Raw genomic sequence first — 19,769 nt, forward strand, 5'->3', positions numbered from 1 at the left:
ATAAATTGTTACTAAAAACCTTAGATGTATTTGTATGTAAAGCACTGACCTGCTTTTGTATGGTGCTATACAGATACATTTGGATTCAATTAAACTCCACATGTGAAATTTCCCCCTGTAGACCGGAAACTCAATTTGTTAAACACACACAGCATGCTCAAATCATAATTGGTGAATAACTTATCAATGTTTTCAATGTACATAATGGTATACTGTATTTTATTGATTCAATTCTTATTTTAATTGTTTGTTTCTCAGAACAATTCATATTCTACATTATATAAAATAAAGGACAAACAATCACATTTTTGTAAATATACTTTAATTGGTTGCTTGGTATCAGAATCACTAAAGGTTTGAGACTTGTGAGAGATACATCATAACTGTAGATACACTTGGGGATTAATTAAGGAAAAGAGTCATAAGTATCATAGATTGAGCCAAAGCCCTGTACTTCAATGCTGAGAAAGGAGAAGACAGGAAGTGGGACAAGAACATTTGCCTGGCTCTGTTCTTGGGAGAAGACTATTTCCCCAGATCGCCCCTTTTGTTGATCACATGCTCCATGTCGGTGTGTTCGGATGTGTCTAGTTTGATGTCGTACTTGGCCAGGATCTTCATGATTGGCCTGATCTTCAGCCACCACTGTGTCTTAGGGATGCGGTGCCTGCAACAGAAGGAGGAGGGATGTTACTCACCATATATTCACCATTAAATTCACCATCACAATTAGTGCAATAAGTTATATGGAAAACATCTGACTCAAGATCTGTGTCTGCCTTCAGTTCAGTCAGAGGCTGGAAGGTGAGCGCTCTCTTCCTCATTCCCAGCACACAGGCAGAGTCTGGTGTGTTGGCGAAGATACGACCTAAAGGACACAGGAATTTAAACAATTGCACTCAGACTTTACTTTAATTAAAATAGCAATACCTAAATGTAAAAATACTGCATTGCAAGCCAAATAGGAGACATGTATGTATCAAGAATCTAAATCATGATTTTACATTTGATTTATATGATTTTATTGTATGCATTTCTACATGAACTCATGTTTTCATTTAAAATGAGATCCCAATTTTGATGGGATTTACCTGATTTAATAAAGGTTATCTAAGATAATGTAGCTATCAAAATGACTCATTATTGCCCCCCTGTGTGTGTTATATGATTACATAATTACTCATTCATTGTGTAAGTGGCATTTTAATTCTACAATTTCACAAAGTTATTTTCTGTAGTTTGCATCAGCTGAACATATGTTTTGTATATAAGATTTTCATCTGCAAAGTACAGATTAATGTAGTGGAGAAAAAAACTAAAGTATCTTCCTTTAAGATGTAGTAACATTTAAATAAAAAGCAACAATAATAAAATGGAAAAGCTCAAGAGGGTACAAGTACATTTCATATTTGAATATGTGCAACATAAACCTTTGATCTACACATACCGTGTCTGTAACACTCCTTGAGTTTGTCTGTCAGCCACAGAACGGTCTTGGCACCCATCTTTGTGCCAAAGTTTCTGTCGAAGGGTGTTGGAGTGCCACCCTGTAGACAATGAAGGACAAATGGGTTTAGCATCGATCCAATTGTAATACATCAATAACATGGGAAAAGGAGGTTTTGCTGCGTGAACAGACCTGCTGCATGTGTCCGAGGACGTTCTTACGGCAGTCAAAGATGCCTTTGCCCTCCTCTGAGTACAGGTTGAAGATGAAGTCAGTGGTGTAATTGGCATTAGAGTTCTCATTCCTATGGTAGAAAGAAAAGAGACGGATTATTGAACTTTATCTGGAGCGATATGATGTGACTGATTCTTATAGTGAGCATAAGGCCTACACAGACGCAGCAGTAAAAGCTTAGGTGTTACTAATAACATTAACAATAGCTGTAATCTATTTAAGTGTTCCAGTAAATCGTGAAAGCGAGCCAGCATGCACCACAACAGGACCCTGAAACTGGAGCACCTAAATGGAAGTCATCCATCATTTATTCTATTTACACTTTGGAAATACTGTCATACATCACGAAGTGAAAAGGTGCTATTTTTACAACATACATCTTGAGGAGTTGTGTCCTGAAAGAACAAATGTAACATTATACTGTACCTCAATCCATATCTGCTCCACACCCGATTAAAATCCTACCTGAGAATCAAACCTCTCTTCACTGTTGTCTTCATCTTCTCCACAAGATGCTCCACGTTCAACTATAGTCCACAGATCACAATCAGAAACAGAATCCTAGTCAACCCTCATCCCACAAACATAATTAACATACCTCGATCCTGGAGACTCCAAGCATAAACAATTCAAAAATGGTATATCTCAAATGTCTTATTTCTTCTCAAAATATTAGTTATAAACAGAGTTTAATCATCTTAAGATAATACATATTAAAGGAAAGTTACAGTTAATTTAAATGTTGTATAACGAGCACATAAAAAAATGGTCTACTACATCTGTGACTGTCTGCTTAAAAATGACTGACACAACGCCGCACCTCTTATATGGGACTTTAATTAAGACCCATAGTCAATATGAGCCACCAACTTAAACTGTATAGCTGCGCTCCACCAGTACACAATCACATTAGTATTTTAAATATGCACTAATCAAAACAGAATCACAAAACCATGATATGACGTCATTATGAACACATTGATAGACACAGTCATGAAATGTTTGAAAGATAGAATAAAGGACCTGTGAGATATCAGAGATATGGTCTGTAGGGCCCCATATAGGATTAAGGTGGAGAGACACTTGAAACTGAAAACTTGATAAACATGTTGTGGTATCAGCTCACCTCCAGGTCTTTAATGTTGAATTTGTCCTCATAGATGTAGGCGGCATCAGCCCCAGCAGCCAGACCAGCCATAGTGGCCAGGTAGCCGCAGTACCCCCCCATTGTCTCCACGATGAACACGCGGCGCTTGGTCCCTGCTGCTGACTGCTTGATTCTGTCACAGGTCTGCAGAAAAGACACATTAGAGAAAGGCATTAAGCTGGGTATATGTGTGCGTACTGTATGTGTGCATGTTAGTTTTTGAGACACTGACAGCGGTGATGGTGTTGAGGGCGGTGTCAGCGCCGATGCTGAAGTCAGAGCCGGGGACGTTGTTGGAGACGGTGGCGGGGATTACCACCATGGGAATGCACATCTCCTCGTACTTCTCTCTGGCCTGAACCAGCTCCAGGCCTCCCACAAAGGCCTGCACCGCAGCGGGGAGAAGAGGAAGAACAATTGTCATGGCTTTTTTAGTGAGATCATTCAACACTTACATGACTACTGGTTTTAAAAGGAATAAAAGCGATGACATCTTTTACCTCAAATCCACCGATGATCACCAAAGCGTGGATGTTGAACTTGGCAATATTTTGGCTGATTTCCTTCAACATTTTGCCTGGTAGAGATCTTTGGGAAACAGTGACAGATTAAAGTGTGAAACATTTTGTAGTGTGAATTGTGACAAAAGCTGAGGAAAGGGGAAACAACTTGTGTTGTACCTCTTGGTGCCCAACATTGAGCCTCCTTTTCCAGTCCAGCCTGTCACTGAAGTCCATGTGATAGGCTCAACCTGCAACAAAAGAGCATTCCTAATTTAATGTTTGTTATCTAACGAATATTGAAAGATGGATAACTATTTAAAAAACAAATACAAATCACCCAGTTTGGTTTACAGCATATTTCATGTGGGTGTGTTATTTAGGGACTCTTTGAGACTAAACTTACATATACCTTTTTCAAATGTATGTATGTTATTAGTATAACCTAACCAGAGTGAACAGGTCTCTTGTCGTTTATAAAGGTTTACCATTAACACCTTGTGTGTTTAAATATACTTTTTTTTTTTATCTAATAAACTATGTTTCAAGACACATACTAATATAAGAAGTTGAAATTCATACATTTGGTTAGAGGTTCAATTGATTTTAGGTGTAACAGTTTTAAACAATATGGTTTTATAATAAATAAGAATATTTCAGAAAGCATTTATTTATAACTTGGCATGCTGTTATTTTTCCACACTCTATTCACAGCGTGTTTAAATCTATCTTTGCTTTTATCTTATCTACTATTTTTCAGAATCTTAACTTGTAAATTAGATCAATGATTAAATAAATAAACAAGTATTAGAAGCACATGTTTTACCTAACTCTGTGAACAGACTTCACCGAACTGTAGCAAAGACAGAAGTGAACACTTACTTGTCCGTGAGCCAGACCATCGAATCCGTCATGCACAGCCAGCATGGTGTGGCCCTGGATGATTCCTATCCTGACAGCTGAGCGGACCGCAGCGTTCATCCCAGCGCACGGAGCGCCGATGTTCATAATGGCCACATTGATGTTGCTCTGGTCAGTGAGAGAGGGACAAAGAAGGAGAAGAAAATTGAGGAAAATATGTTGATTAAAACAATAAAATCATAAATGTTATTTCCGTTAAGACTTATTTTTATCACAATGCAACGGGTTTGACTTTGAATATGACCTTACCTTAACATCGGGGGGGTTGATGTGAGCCAGCATCTTGTATGTCTTCCAGTTGTTCTCAAAACTCCTGCACATCATAAATAGATTTGAGTGTTGGTAGTTTTTCTTTGAATTATTTTATTATTCACTTCTATATTTCGTTTGACCGATTTTTTTTCTTTCAATTTATCCTCCAAACAAGTTTGTGCTATTATAGATTCTGGAGAGTGGCACCAACAATATCGCAGATTTCTACAGATTATAGTGAATTAACAAATCAACTAAATTATAAGAAAAGTGTAAATCTATGAAAAATGTTTCTATCTGATCATTATAAGCCTAAAATAAAAACATGAAGTCTGCCATTTGTCCCTAAATGATGAATACATAATAATTAAACCTTGCATTATGCATAGCAATGTCACACTTACGTTCCTCTGAGCTTGAGGGCATCTTCAAATCTGCCCTCAGCCATGGCGGCAGTAACATCTTTGGTCTGTAGCACAGTGAACAACAGAGAATGAGAGAAGCAGGAGAAATCCCTTACTGTAATGTCAGCGCACATCTTATAAATCAAAATAAACTAAATATTTTGGCGTACCACTTGCACACACTCCATGAGCGGCAGTCTGACTGCCTGGTTCCCGGACAGGCTGACCACACAGGCAGGAGTGTCTGGAGTGGCCTCCAGCAGCGCCATCACCGCCTCCACACCCATTCTGCTGCCCTGGACAACACACACACAGATTCAGATCATCAGGTGTGTGTGTTTGAGCTGTACACTGCCCTTTATATAAAGTACTGCATTCAGACATGTACCAGAATTCTGTCGAAGGCGGAGGGGGTTCCTCCTCTCTGCACGTGTCCGAGAACAGTGGTGCGGGTATCAAAGCCGAGCCTGTCAGTCACCAGCTGGAGACAAAAAAAAGTAATGTCATTTTAGATTTGCTCCTTGGAATAATAATGTATCACACTGGCATTAGAAACAAGGGCTTGCCCCAGCATCCGAAAAGACATCCTATAAATGAAGATTCGATGAATATAATAGAAAATGTGGCAAATATTTGTATGAAGGGAAAGGCAAAACTGTGTGGGGATAAGCATGATTTGTGACTCTTAATCTATCCATTGACAACAATATGAATTTGCTTTGATCTTCCTTGTTTTGCGGTGCTTTGTTTTGTCTTAAATATTTGCGTCCACTGAATACAATGAAGGGTATTTATGTTGACAACATGGCCCATTGTGCATGTCATGGTTAAGGGTGGAGGGGTTCGATGTATATTTTGTGATGCATTTAATGTTGTACTATTTTTGAAATAGTAAAACATTTTATTTCAGCAGTAAGGCTTGCCTCCTTGATCTGGTCAGATGTAATCGGTTGGCCATCTCTGGACATCGCTCCCTCAGCCACAATGATCACATTCAGGCGAGAACCTCTGGCCCTTTGCTAAAAAGAAAAAAATCAGAGGAAAAGAAAGAGCTTTCTGACTGACACATGATGTATTGTTTCCTCTGAAATGCATTATCTTCTGCAAATAGAGACACACATACGTCTGCCAGCCTCCTGCACAGATGGTCCTCCCAGCCATCATCTGGGGGCATCTCTGGGATGAAGACCCAGTCGGCCCCGCAGGACAGAGCCGACACCAGGGCCAGGTACCTGCAGACAGACCCACAAGATTAACCCATGTGCCAGAAATATCTCTACAATATTCCGCCATCAGTATAGGATGAAAACATCTTGATTCCTTAAGTGGATTTACTTAATCCACGGTCTGTTCAATTGGCGCCTCATAGGTTAAATCTGGCCCTTTAAGGACCTTATTCCGGCCTTTTTGTCATTAATAGAAACAATTATTAAAATATTTTCAGATGCGTTTAAAGTTGCATTTTTTTGTTTTTTAACTCCCGTCCATCTGCCCTGCTATTGATGCTGTTACAGACTGTTAACAGCAGTATCCGTTTTGTAGCATAATCATGAATGTGAATATGGTAGGCGTTGAGTTTTAGATTGGAATGTTAATAAATACAGACACACAAGTTACTGACCCACAGTGTCTGCCCATCACTTCCAGGATAAATGTCCTCTGGTGGCTGTGGATGAACAGAAAGCATTTTGTACAAATAAGAAAAGTAAACATTGGCAAGGATAATTTGTACAATGACATAAAAAGAACACACATTTTAAGTAAACAATACAGAATCAGACTTCGCAAAACATTAAAAGTGTCAGTTATTTGTTTAGTTCTGGATGAATTGTATTGCTTTGCATCAGAAATGTGATGCTTCATATACTTCATGTGTACTGCACTGTACTGCTGCTATGACCTTCATTCAAATGTGTATGTTGTATATTGAAGTGAATCTCCTCAATCACTGTGAGCCTGGGCGAGGGGTGACAGCGATGTCTGACCTCTGAGCGGTCGTGGTGATGGCGTCCACCACCTCGATGATGCGGTGCAGGGCGGAGTCAGTGCCAATGGTCATGTCGGTGCCACAGAAGTCGTTGTCGATGGAGCCCACCATGCCCACGATGTTCAGATGGGAAGATTGCTTGGCTTCCGCTTCAGAAATCGAACCTGCATAAAACAAACACGGCAAACAGAGATGTAACGCTAATAAAAAGAAGAATATAAAGCCTGTCAAAATGTTGTTTTCCTTTACACAGGAATGATCTCTGGTTTAAAATGTAATTGCCTCCCTATCAAAGACAACATATGAAATATTTCCCCCACCCAAAAAAACCCTGAAACAACTGTGATACTCTGCTGGAAAACCACATAAACAACAAGAGTCTAGTGCAAGTAAACATGCTCCCAATATCGAGCAATATTAAGTATTGAACGTTTTTGCAATGAAAATGTTCTATAAACACACACACCCAATGACCTAATGATGGCGACACATAAAAAGTAAAAGGGTCATTTATATTCTTTAGGGAGATGTGTGTACAAACAATCCATGCAAAAGTTGTCAAGACATTTTTCTAAAAATATTTAGTGGATCACCGTCAAAAGTATTCAGGATTCATCCTCTGGGGGCCATGAATGTCTCAACAAAATGGAATCTTAATGCATCAAATAGCTGTTGTGATATTGAGTCCAAGATGTTGGATACTTTATAAAGGGTTTGTGAGAGAAGACCCATAAGTTATTTCACCTCATCTTTAACAATATTATAATGGACAGAGAGGACATGCTAAGATGTTGGCACAGTTGAGGGCATGAGGCTGTTGATGATGTCACTCAGGACTCCTCACAGCCTCCATGTTTGTTTACCAGCGGTGACGAGGTCTCCCAGCAGCCCGCTCCACTCGCTCCTGAACGCGTCGGCTCCGGTCAGACTGCCGTCCCCCCCGATCACACACAGGTTGGTGATTCCCAGCTTCACCAGGTTGCAAGCGGCCTTCCTACGACCCTCTCTGGCGCGGAAGTCCTTGCAGCGGGCGCTGCCAATCACAGTTCCTCCCTGACATGGAGGAGGAGAATATGTTTTTAAAACAGCTACTGAAACACACTTATTTCTTGGGTTTGGAGGAAGAAGAATTAAATAATGTTGAAGGGTTTGCTGACAGTTATGTCAGTTATCCAATATATTTTTACTGTGGGATGAGCATCACTGAGGCTTTATGAAATTGTGGAATTAGACTCATTAAGAAGTCTTTAAGTCATGTAGTAAGGCTGCATCATGCTTAACAACACAGGCACTGAACAAGCGACATCCTAGAAAGCTTACCAGCACCTGTTCCCACTCCAATGCTCACTTCAAACACTTCATTAATCTGAGTTTATCGTTCTCCTATCCTCTTGCCAGGCCTCTTTATTTAGTCAATGATCATACAGAAAGAAAATGGTAACCCTGAGCTTTACAGTGTCGCATTTCCATCACCCTTCAGTTGCAGAGATGAGAACATTTAATATCATCACTCAACATTTCCTAAATGTTGAGGAAGTTTTGACTCTGAGTGAGTGGTGTGTTAAAGGTTAAAATATCAGGTCAGGTTAGGGTTCACTTTCTAGGAGATCCGTATAGTAAAATATCAGAACAATAATTCAAAATGCCTAATTTGTAGTACTTCAGATTGTTTTTGCTATAATAATATCATTTGAAGGAAAGTGGTGTAATGATGTCTGCATGGTTTGACACCAGCAAAGGTGAGTGAAGCTTTTTGGGGGTGGCCTGACGCTTTAAAACACCACCAACAATCCTTGTGTGCAGATCACTCACCAGCTGAAGCATCATGGACACACTCTCCCATGTGGCGAGGCGAATGTTGTCTCCTCCATCCACCAAGCCCTGGTAGCCCTGCAAAACACACAGCACAAGAGTCACAGACTAATTTGAACCCCAAGGTTAATATTTTAATGCTTTTTTTCATATTCTAACTGTAGTTTTCCTTCATAATATTTATTTTCTTTTGAATACTCTGTCTTAAATTTGAATTAAAATACTCTCTTGCTCATGGTTTGCATCATTACACAAAATCATTTTCCTTTTAAGGTTAAGCCTACTTGGCAATAAACTGGATTCTGATATAATAGAAACATTTGCAATAGAGAATTGGTAAACATATAAAGAATATGTTTCTTTTAAAACAATGCTCTGCCACCTTTTTTTCATAACATCAATAACGCACAAATTAATTAAGAATTCTTTAGTTATTTGTATTTACTCCCCGTACCTCATGAACAAAGTAGACCTTTGCTCCGGTGTAGAGCCCAACTCTGACTGTGGCTCTCACAGCAGCGTTCATACCTGAGACACAAAGGACACAAAGGACATGAAATGAGTCTCATTCACTCTCACTCTTATTATAGCATAATGACAGACTCTGCTTAACACTTCCTGTCAGATTTCAGCTTGAGACTCAACCTTTAAGAGAATGGCACATTGGCACTAGATGAGACAAAAATAGTCACATGTAAAGGACAGAGTGAGTTCCTCTAGATGGGCAGCACACTAAAGGCCACTGCATGAGCTTGTGTTGTGACAGGATGGCATGTTGCAGCTCTTGTTTCAGCAGACAGCAGCTGTGGATGGGGGCGTTTCTCTCCTTAATACCAGAAAAAGGTCAACTCCACTAAATTTAGCCCCGAAGAAGTGAAATCAGGGAACGGTTGGGCACATCATTATTGGTTAGACTCAGGTTTGAAGAGCGGGAAAATTAGATTCTGAGAACTTTCAACTTTAAGTGGAGTAATTTTCTGCAGCTGCTTAATGTCAGTTTTTTAGGTTTAGAAGCCCCTGCCTGAACTATAGGGATGTCAAGAAATATCAGTGAACCACCATTCCACCAATCCAATAATCAATTCAATCAAAAGTACTATGGGCACTTGTAAATGTCTATAACTATGTAAATGTATAATGTCCTTTATTGTTTTATGTTTCATGTGGAACCTATATGCTGCAGGTCTCCCTTGAAAAAGAGATCTATGATCTCAATGGTACCAATCTCGTTAAATAAAGGTTTGAAATGAAATGAAAAGACATGTTAAGTCTCAACAAGAGTTTCTCAACAAGATATCATGCAAAAGCATCACTTTAAAACGTGTGTTTACCAGAGATGTGCTCATGAGTTTATTTGAAATACATTTGTTGCAGTATAAAAAGATGACAAATACATTAATTATTTTTGGTAGATAGTTTGACAAAGAGTAAGCAGGCCTATCTCAAAATTGATTTCTAAAGCTTATGCACTTTATCTGCTGCACATTTTATTTTGTGCTTTGCCTATCACTTGTAAGGACATTTGAAGTTTTCCTGGATACACTACAGGTGTTTTGAATCAGAGAGACTCCGACAGCTGGCCTTCAACCGTAACACTTCCTGGAAGAAATGTTGCTTGCCCTTTCTGTTATTTGGCTCCTGGATTTACTTTGGATGTCATGCAAAGAACTAGACATGATACTTCAGTGGCTGCGGCAAGATCAAAAGTTTGGTTGGGATTCAGCAGCGAAGCCAGAGTTCACACCCTCTGACTCGTATTGTGTTGCAACAGTTTATTCAAAACCATCTTAAAATGAATGACTCATCCTTTGCTTACCTTGTGCGTCTCCTCCTGACGTCAGCACGGCGATGGAGCGTCCGAGCCCCATCTTTGTGGGGTCCAGGGTGGGATGGAGATCACTGGACATGTTGCCAGAGGATGGGCACGACAAAGGGAAAAGAAAAGGAGAAAGAACAAAGCTGTTCTCTCTTCTGCTCCTCAGGGGAGGCACGAGTAAAGGCACAGGCTTTATAGACTGCTGCTGCCCGAGCCCCCTCCCACTGACTCCCTTACCCCCTCTCTTACAGCTCTCCTAAATATACTTCAGGCCCACTAACACCTGCAGCGGACAGTTACAGACAGTGGGACACAATGGCACATAGCACTCACATTTTGAATGCGTTTCAAATTAATTTTTTCAAATAATGTGTACAAAGCAACAAAGTAATGAAAAGGATTTTGAACTTATTTTGACACTTCAACATATGAAATGTATGTAGGACTGTCGCTCCCAAAAATCTCCCCAAACTTATGTCTGTATTATATTTGTATACATTTCTTTATGCATTTATTGGAAAACGCTGTCATTCAAAGTGTGAACATATTGGTACATCATAGTTCATTTGTTTGGGGTTTTTAATATTACGCCACAACCATTTGTTTTTTTATTAATCTCTCCGAACTTCATTTATGACGTTTGATATTTAATAACCTCAATAGAAACTGCCTGTCAGAACCGAGCTGATTCAGCAGCAGGATGTGTTTCACATACCGTCATTACCATCTTCTCTGTTAACAGGATACCGTGTCGCATGGTGTTGAAATGTGCACCTTGTTTCCAGAACAAGGCTTTAACATCTGCCCCAGAGGCAGCATGGTGAATGCAAGTCAACCTGATGTATCTGGTTTCATTCTTTTCAGGATGTGTGACTTTTATTTAGTCTATTGTTTATTCATTAAATGAACGTTTTTTTCATGCAGCTGTGTTAGTCAGGACTCCCTTGTCAAAGATATTATTGAATCTCAATGGTCACAATTCTGGTCAAATAAAAAAGGTATAAAACAGTCTTTCCTTGAACAGTCCAAAATGTTCAATTTACTAAGGGGAGAGAAGAGCAGCAATATGTGATATTTGAGCACGTTCAATAAACAAATATTTGATACTTTTCCTTCACAAATTACTTTTTAAGTTCTTGATTATCAAATTGTTGACAATTAACTTTCTGTGGATCGAACAAATTGTTAAATCGTTCAGCACTGAAGCTAACAATATCATGGAAATGTATCATAGTCTACTTTAAGCATAAATAGGTCACTGTAACTTTGATTTTCTACTAAATGTTCTCAAGCTTTCAACAGACAGGGTGTCGCCTTGACCATTGTCAGGGAAATTACCATATGGATGGAAGGTAATGTGATCACCATGTATGCATTAATACCGTCTAGCCACCAATCTTCAATAGCCTGTAATATAGAATTTGATTGGCTAAGACCTTCTCTTTCCTGTGTCTCTTCCTGTATAACGCACTTGCCTTTCTGTTGTAACCTTGTCAGATCTTGTACTACATTGCTAATGTAACTCTTAATTAAATAAAACAACTTGGTTTAAACTTGTAGATGTGTTAATTTCTTAATAGAAGGTGATTACGTTGTAGGTGTGTTAATTTCTTAATAGAAATAGATTAAGTATGGATTGTAGGAGCCATGAAACGTGTTAAGTAATCCTTTATGTTTTTATATAAGATATTTGTTTGAGCACTATTGATTGGTTGGCTTGGGTCACATGGATATGGGCGGCACTCATTATAATCCTGTTCACCTGCGTGAGGTGTGGGTGGAAGAGAGGGTGACACAGGGCTGTTGTACTTTTTTGTTGACCGCAAGTTGAAATGATTGCTTCGAAGCATCCTGAATGTGGGGGGGACATTTAATGGCAAGAAATAAACTATTAAAGGACAAACATGAACTGGAGGAAGAGGAGGAGCAAACTTCAGATGGAGGAGGAACGAATAAGGAGGAGAAAGGAGCAACTTCAGATGGAGGAGGATATTGCAGCACACATGGCTAAATTAAATGTGTTGCAAACACGGAGCGTCCTAAGTGGGAAAAGTTCAGAAACAAAGCCTTCGGATGGAATGAACTCATATTGAACAAAGAAACCTTAAACCACAAGTCCTCTACACTGCCAAGGACAATATAAATACTCCACAAATGTTGCTAAACCAAAGGGAGGCTAGCAATGACTACTTGGACCCAACAACACGGCCTAATGAGAACATTTCACCTTGGTTCCATTCCTCAGAGCCAGTATCCCATACAAAAAAAATCCAATTTGAAAACACAAATGAATTATGGAGATAGTTTGAACGCAAATGAAGATCAAAACAACATACTGGGCATTATGAGAAAATGAAATAACCACACTGTTAATACAACAGCAATGCCTTTCATCCTTGCCAAAGAGAGAGATTCCAGTTTTTGATGGTGACCCGTTCAAATATCACACATTTATGAAGGCTTTTGAGAATGGTGTTGAGAAAAACACAAACAGCTACAGTGACCGACTCTATTCCTGCTGTCGCTATATGGATTTCCAGCACAAACTATTTAGTGTTTTTAGAAATGTAACCGTTGTTCGACCTCAACTGCCTGATAAATGTCAACAGTTTACAAATTCTGTGCAGAAAGTTTGTAAAAGCTCCTTCAGAAAGGTGCACGACATTATACAAGTGTAGGATTTAGACGAATGATTGTGACACCCCATTAAATAATTTTAAGAGCTGAAAAAAAAAATGCAAATACAACATGGTCAGACAGTTACATATACATTTATTATAAACACTGTACATAAAGAAAACACAAATAACTCTAGTGTGACGCTCTGAGGCATTCTAATCTATCTGTATACAAAAGCTTTAACACTGATTATGTCTTTAATTACCTTTTTTATTTTTATTTTTTTATTTTTTTTTTTAAATGAGTCCCTACTGTTTAAAATATGCATCATTTAACAGAGTATTTTTCTTTTCTTAGGAAAGCATTTCATGAGCTCAGTCATAAAGATTCAAAAACAAAAAGGTATCTCACACAATGTAACTAGCAGCGTTCTTTAGACTTTAGTTAAGGCTGACAACAACAGTGTGGGGACCAATCAGTTCCATTTAAAAAGTATTATTAGTACTCCAGAGGGACCTTATCCCCTCCGGATATTACCAGTGACACAAATACTGTACTTGTAGTGCAAAGTCATCTCTCCTGCAGCGCGGAGCTGCTCGGAGAGGAACAGCCGGACAACAGATCAAAGCCGATTGGAACAAATGTCTGGAAAACAAAAAATAAAACACGTGCAAATTAAATGGTGTCTCTGTGCGCACATACAGGGAATGTTTAATGTGTTTTCAAGGGTCATATGTTGCAAATTAAATAACTTGAATAATAACTTGTCAGATTGTAGCTCTACAATGTGTTGGAGCATTTTGTGTTGTCAAATAAAGGATTTGTTCAATATTTTCTGAATATGTTTATTATATTTCTTGCTTTCTAAGAGTGTGAATACTTTTTATAAGCAGTGTACATGTGAATGTTCTAAATACTTAAACCATGCTTAGATTTGGTCTGTGGTGTGGACCTGGGATATAGCATCAGTCTGCCTCAGCCTTCGCTGTAAGCATGGTTGTCTAATTCTCAATGTCATCATCGTAATATATGCGGTTTTATTACACATTAATAACTGCATAGGAATGAATAATTTAATCAGTTTAAATAGGACATTTTGCACATCATGTTTTTATCTGGTGACCTAGGCTGAATATTTGTCATTTTAAACACTTGGTTGACTAAAAACCTATTGATTGTTTAAAAGAATTTCAATTTGAAAACGAATATATTTGTCATTTCATTTAATATTGCAACGCTTCGTTAATACTTCTGTTCTGTAAATGCACAGTGTGTGTACTCACAAAGGAATCTTGGAAGTGCAGTGTGTAGGCCAGGGGGTTCCCACAGCGGGGCCGGGGGGGGAGGAGGCAGGGAGCGTTAGGGACGGAACAGTAGGAGGCCACCTCCGCGTCCATACGCAGCTCCTCCAGAGCAAGAAGACGCTTCCGCAGCAGCGCCACGGCTGAACTCGGAGTAGAAAGCTTCTGGGATATGAGGTCTATAATAGAAGAAATGAAACCTTAAAATATATTCACAGTCAGTCAGGAAAGATGTAGACTTTGAGGTGTGAGTGTTACCTTTGTGCAGACTTTGCGCAGGGTTGATCTGACAGGCAGACACAGGCCTCGTCTCTTCATGTACGGGCAGCACCGGGCCATGCTCGTCCTGACGGACGGAGTTCTCCTGCTTCTCAAAACGTGGAGCTCTTAGCAACGTTTTGCCCGTCGAGAAAAAAATGACAGACTCTCTCTGCGGTGCTTGGAAGAACGGCTGTCCTCCCACAATCCTCTGCTCCTCCTCTTCATCCTTGTCGGTGCCGACCCCGCTCGCTTCGACCTTTACTTCATGGTGCGCTTTAGCCTAGAGGAGTGAGGGTTGACACCAAACACCAACAGACATTTAACAATACATCTTAAATAAATAACAAGAACATCACTTTTTATTTTGTGTTCACTTCTTACAGTTGCGTTTTGAGTCGGGAGCTGCTCTGCTGGTTTCCCAGGATGCTCTTCCTCCTGATCATAAAATAATCTCTGCACGATCTCCTGATAACAGACAAAACATTTAAATGAATTATGATACAAAACCTATGATGAGAAGGATGAGGTCAAAAAACTTGAGCTGTTGTTGATTAATTAAATATATAGCTAAATTATTGAAAACTCTTCAAGAAACATTTGGTTTTTTGCCTGAAACTGTATCTGCACACAGATTATGTTTCCCCATTTTGTTTTGCTTCAAGACTTTCAAACGGATTTGTGTAAAGCCCTCTAGACAAATTATGAAATGGACATGACTTTCTGCTCTCACCTCCTTTTGTGGTTTAAGGGTGGAGTTGCAGCGCTGCAGCCCGGGAGTGATGGCGAATGATGACCGATGTGATGACAGAGGCCATTTCTGAAAACAGCAGCATGGTGAGATAAGGGAGAGACTCTGACAACTTAACAAACAGATTTATAATCATACAATATATGTGTAATACTGACCATAGCAGACATGGGCCGATTTCTGGTGCAGGGGACCCTCTGAGGGGTCCATTGCTTCTGCGGAGTCTCTTTGAGTGCTAGAACTGAAGATTAAACAGCAGCGTCACGTCAGGGTAAAAGGACAAAGAGATAAGAAGGTTTCATAAGAAGAACAACGATTCTGCATCTTACCTACTGGTCCCTCGGTTGCCTCCGCACGATTTTTTCTAACCGGCACTCGCTGAGCCTAAGACAGCAGGTGAGGCAGTACGTTAAACTGTGCTTGTCATTCAAAAGCAATGTGATTCGCTTATTTAAAACAAATTGCCAGAGTGAAAACATATTGTATGCAAACCTACATGTATGATTGACGTGCCTCTGCCCGGAGAGACAGGGATTCTGGGTGTGGCCCCCAGAGGCCCTCCAGCCTTCACTCCTTCATTCTGCAGGATACTTTGAAGTGCACCGACGTCTGGGGAGAACTGCACAGACTTCATCAATCCTGGAAGAAGAGCACAAAGAGTCAAGACCGACATGTTGCGGTGTTACATGGAGCTGTCCAGAACTATTTCTTAGTCGGTCTGTAATGAATGTAGAAACAATATTTCCCAGAAACTCAAACTACTTTTCCAATAGGCTTCCAATTTTAAAAAGAGATGTAAGTGCAAATGCAGGCCTTACAGGGTAATAACCAAAAACAAAAACGCATCCCCAAAATAACAAGATATCGCTTTACAATTCTTCGACTAGTTTGGCTGAAAAATATTGATGTGAGGAAAGGGAAAGTGAGGAAACATTTGTGAATGGATTTAACAAACAACTTGTAATCACATACTGTTTATTCAGGTACACATTATGTTTCTGAACTTGTGCTGCTTACCTGAAATGGGTCCTAATTTGTGTCGACTTCTCAAGGTAGACACTCTCTGGGGCTGCAAACAAGAGAATCACCAGCATATTCGTATTTAAACACATTAAAAGAAAAACGATTAAAAATGACTATTCCAAGAAAACGGAATCAAAACCTTAATAGCTACCACATCAGTTAAAGCGTAGGGACCAACACACATCATTTAAAGAGCAATTATAAAATCCACTCACCAGATTGTTATAGAGCTTTGAGTGTGGAGTTGTAGATCCCAGACCTGTGGCACTCAGTCCTTCATCACGGAGGATACTGAGCAGAGCAGCGTGATCCGACTGGAAGTTGTCCCCTTTGTCTAAAATACATAAAGTGTCTGGTTATAATGAGCTATGATTCTAGCTATCCAACTAATAATAAGCTAAAATTGTGTTGTGAGATACATTTGTTTCCATGGAAAAATGCAGTTATTTTTGTCCTCAAAGGGCGAAGTGTTTTTGCAGCAAGACATACATGAGGTCACCTAATAACTGGAAACAGAGTGCATTAACAAATAAGTTTGAAGATGTGCAAATATAGGCTGCAAATATATTGAAATGTATTGTGCACAGAACAAATAAGTATGCTTATGAAAAGACAAACAGGCAACAACACAATCAACTCACCGGTTGAATTTTTGGATAAAGGGTCCTGCGCGGTCAGCTGCATGTTCTGGGTAGCATGGGATGTCTTGGCTGGATCTTTGAGACTGAGCAGGCTCATGTTATCTGAGCAGGCCTCTGCACTAACAGCAGGCTCTGCAGAAGAAGCCTCTTTGCTCTGAGGCACAGCGTTATTAGGAATAGATGATTGAGGTTTAAATAGAGTGGCAGATGTCTGTAATGCGTTATCCTTCGCCTTTCCTTTAAATGTCCCCGTTCCTTTGGTTAAATCTATATTCCGCATTAAGGCAGCCGGATGTTTAGTAGGCTTTGCATTTACGTTTTGGGTTTTAAGATGAGAATTGCATACACTGTTATGAGCATTAGTGCCAGTTCTTGATTGTGACACAGTGCTCTTGGGCTGACAAAAGTTGAAAGGTAACGGCCGGGTGTAAGGCTTTTTCTTCCTCGTTTTCCCCTGTAGAAAAACAACAGTATTAAGAACAAATGCTTTATCTGGTTAAAACATTGAAATATGCAGGACAGGAAGAAGTAACTCACAGCTAGAGGCTTGTCCTCCCACTTATAATTAGATAGGCCGAAGTCGGACGTAGTCTGAAGATGAAGGGACTTGGCAAGCACAGGAAGCCGACTAATACCTGGTCGCAACGCTGCCCTCCGACCCATTTCTGATTTGACTGGATCCTGATTCTCAATATTAAGGTTGGAAAGGTGATGTGCAGAGAAGAGTTTGGAAGGCTTTGGGTGTGCAGGCATTTTGTTATTTTCATTCTTTGTTCTGTGTAAAGAAAACCAGTCAGTTACCAAAATAATAAATGCAATTCGAGTTAGACATTGTTTGAAAAGTTGCAATTTTTACTTTCAGATATATAAATATCTCTTCTGGTTTTTATTCAACAAAACATTTAAAAGTTTGCAAATGTTAAATGAAGAGGTAAGCAGGCATATTTCAGTGAGTGTGGTACTTTCTACCAGCTGCCCCAGACAAAGACAAGAGGTTTTTATTTCTAGCACTAAGAGCAAAGGAAAATAAAGTGAACATATACCTCGTCAACTCACTGCGGATTTTGTTCTGGCTTTGTTGACGAAGGACTGGAGAGGAGTCCATATTGAAAGCAAGGTGTGAGGAGCAACTAGACGAGCAACAAATGGCAAACACAAAAGATCAACAACACTTGAAACACAATAAGGGTTCATGGCAAACTTGCACCAACAGAAACCTTTATTATTATTATCCTTCCAAAGTTTAAAAACATCACATTATCCACTCGGAATTTAAATAGAAAGCATACTAGGTCAGTTTAAGACGAGCAGAAGCCTGAGTGGTTAATGTCTTTTCTCGCTAGCACATGCTAGATGGCCACAGAGCCGTTTAAAGGAGTCGTTACATACTTTACAAGAAGAAATGTCCCGCTGTAACTTCCTTCTGTGCGTCCGAAAAAGTATTCCTGATAGGATTAAGCCCAAAATATATGTTTTAGTCGTTTAGGGCCGGTTTTAAGTTCCCTTGTTTTGTCCCTTTCACAAAGCAGTGGGCTGTCAACTTCCTGAAACCGCAGCAGTTTGTAAAAAGCGCGTTTAGCTATTGGTCGTAAAATAAGGCCGTATCAACCAATGAATGTGCCTACTTAAAGTCATCGCAAAATTGTCGACCAATCAGGAACGCATTTTCATAAACAGCTCCATGGTAACGACGCGAAAGTTGTTTAATCACGTGGTTCCTTTTTGCCGCGGACTGTGTAGAATAAAAAGGTATTGTCCACCAGAGTGGAATAGATTAATGTCGCCAAAACGCAGCCGAAGAGCAACACACATCAGCAACAAGAAGCCACTGCTACGAAAAGCAAATAAAATACATCACAATAAGTACAATTATAATACTTTAAGAAGCATAAAACATTGAAAACATGGCATAATATGGAGCAAGATTTGTCTCGGTTGTCTTTGAGTTTTGTCTGGATATGTTAGTGGTATTAGTGGAGGCAGTTTGTATTATGTATTTTCTTGGTTGACCTATGTATTTTCTTCTCTTTATTTATATTTCAAGGTGTTGTAAATTAGAGTTTACTACAAACACAAATTAACTCAGTGCATCTGGTTCATGTGTTGATCATTTATTTGTATTGTGATTATTTCCAAACCCAAACAAATCTAACTATCAATACTAAAGATACACGACTACACCGCAGTTAGTTTACTCTCAAAGGGTCTCTAGAGGTCAGCGTTTGTCGTGCCATCTTTGGAGTTAGCAGCAGTCTGATATAAGAGTTAGTAGACATTGGATTATGGTTACCTCTCACTTATTTAATGACTGCATTATTTATTTGAATCCCTTGACAAATGGTGAGATGAGGTGACATCAGGCTGACGTTAAAGGGCTAGCAGGTGAGTTACTCTTGCAGTTTGTATGTAAACAAATGTAAAAGACTCAATAAACAATTAATGTTAACTTTTAGGCGTAGCTTTGTTTTAGCTAGTCCTGAAGCTAACAGCTAAAGGCTCATTCGTCATAAATAAACTGACTCAGAGAGCTAACAATGGACCAACAGTTTAAGAAAAAACAAAACTAGCGTCACCATTTATTTTCACATTTCGACTTACCACGCCTCCTAGAGAATTCCAATGTTTAATGTTCAATGTTTTAATTTCTAGTATATCC

General features: G+C 39.4%; 2 protein-coding genes across 3 annotated transcripts; both read right to left on the reverse strand.

The window, feature by feature from the left end:
- Positions 1-303: 303 nt before the first annotated feature.
- Positions 304-10,680, reverse strand: LOC117542028 (ATP-dependent 6-phosphofructokinase, muscle type-like). Its single transcript, XM_034209460.1, has 22 exons — positions 10,521-10,680; positions 9,159-9,232; positions 8,705-8,782; positions 7,756-7,945; positions 6,891-7,056; positions 6,527-6,571; positions 6,029-6,137; positions 5,829-5,924; positions 5,294-5,386; positions 5,076-5,201; positions 4,906-4,970; positions 4,499-4,562; positions 4,211-4,357; positions 3,509-3,579; positions 3,329-3,416; positions 3,061-3,213; positions 2,808-2,972; positions 2,147-2,208; positions 1,640-1,751; positions 1,448-1,547; positions 763-868; positions 304-667 (listed from the first exon to the last, which is right to left on the reverse strand). Exons 1-22 carry the CDS (start codon positions 10,609-10,611, stop codon positions 526-528), a joined length of 2,343 nt encoding a protein of 780 aa, XP_034065351.1. The 5' UTR covers positions 10,612-10,680; the 3' UTR covers positions 304-525.
- Positions 10,681-13,272: 2,592 nt separating this feature from the next.
- troap (trophinin associated protein) lies at positions 13,273-18,695 on the reverse strand. 2 transcript variants are annotated; one of them, XM_034209324.1, is made up of 15 exons: positions 18,503-18,695; positions 18,157-18,243; positions 17,651-17,888; positions 17,114-17,567; positions 16,688-16,806; positions 16,467-16,518; positions 16,014-16,088; positions 15,946-15,980; positions 15,779-15,833; positions 15,608-15,690; positions 15,432-15,518; positions 15,083-15,166; positions 14,699-14,981; positions 14,423-14,619; positions 13,273-13,784 (listed from the first exon to the last, which is right to left on the reverse strand). In XM_034209324.1, the coding sequence occupies exons 2-15, from the start codon at positions 18,216-18,218 to the stop codon at positions 13,710-13,712; spliced, it is 1,899 nt and encodes a 632-aa protein (XP_034065215.1). In that variant the 5' UTR covers positions 18,219-18,243; positions 18,503-18,695; the 3' UTR covers positions 13,273-13,709. The 2 variants fall into 2 exon arrangements, with proteins under 2 accessions (XP_034065215.1, XP_034065214.1); XM_034209323.1 differs by having other exon boundaries at positions 15,946-16,088.
- Between the last annotated feature and the right edge of the window lie 1,074 nt (positions 18,696-19,769).

Source organism: Gymnodraco acuticeps, unplaced genomic scaffold (genome assembly GCF_902827175.1).
Source record: "Gymnodraco acuticeps unplaced genomic scaffold, fGymAcu1.1, whole genome shotgun sequence".
NCBI classification, from domain to species: domain Eukaryota; kingdom Metazoa; phylum Chordata; class Actinopteri; order Perciformes; family Bathydraconidae; genus Gymnodraco; species Gymnodraco acuticeps.

What these genes read in the sequence shown, in the direction of transcription:
- LOC117542028 (XM_034209460.1), bottom strand. Translation starts at nt 10,611, where the DNA reads ATGTCCAGTGATCTCCATCCCACCCTGGACCCCACAAAGATGGGGCTC. An exon ending in GTGATGGGCAGACACTGTGG is followed by an intron (nt 6,138 to 6,526) that starts GTCAGTAACTTG and finishes GTCTGTCTGCAG; the next exon opens with GTACCTGGCCCTGGTGTCGG. An exon ending in TCAACATTAAAGACCTGGAG is followed by an intron (nt 2,209 to 2,807) that starts GTGAGCTGATAC and finishes TGTGGACTATAG; the next exon opens with TTGAACGTGGAGCATCTTGT.
- troap (XM_034209323.1), bottom strand. Translation starts at nt 18,218, where the DNA reads ATGGACTCCTCTCCAGTCCTTCGTCAACAAAGCCAGAACAAAATCCGC. An exon ending in GGCAACCGAGGGACCAGTAG is followed by an intron (nt 15,691 to 15,778) that starts GTAAGATGCAGA and finishes TTTAATCTTCAG; the next exon opens with TTCTAGCACTCAAAGAGACT. An exon ending in TGCGCAAAGTCTGCACAAAG is followed by an intron (nt 14,620 to 14,698) that starts GTAACACTCACA and finishes CTTCTATTATAG; the next exon opens with ACCTCATATCCCAGAAGCTT.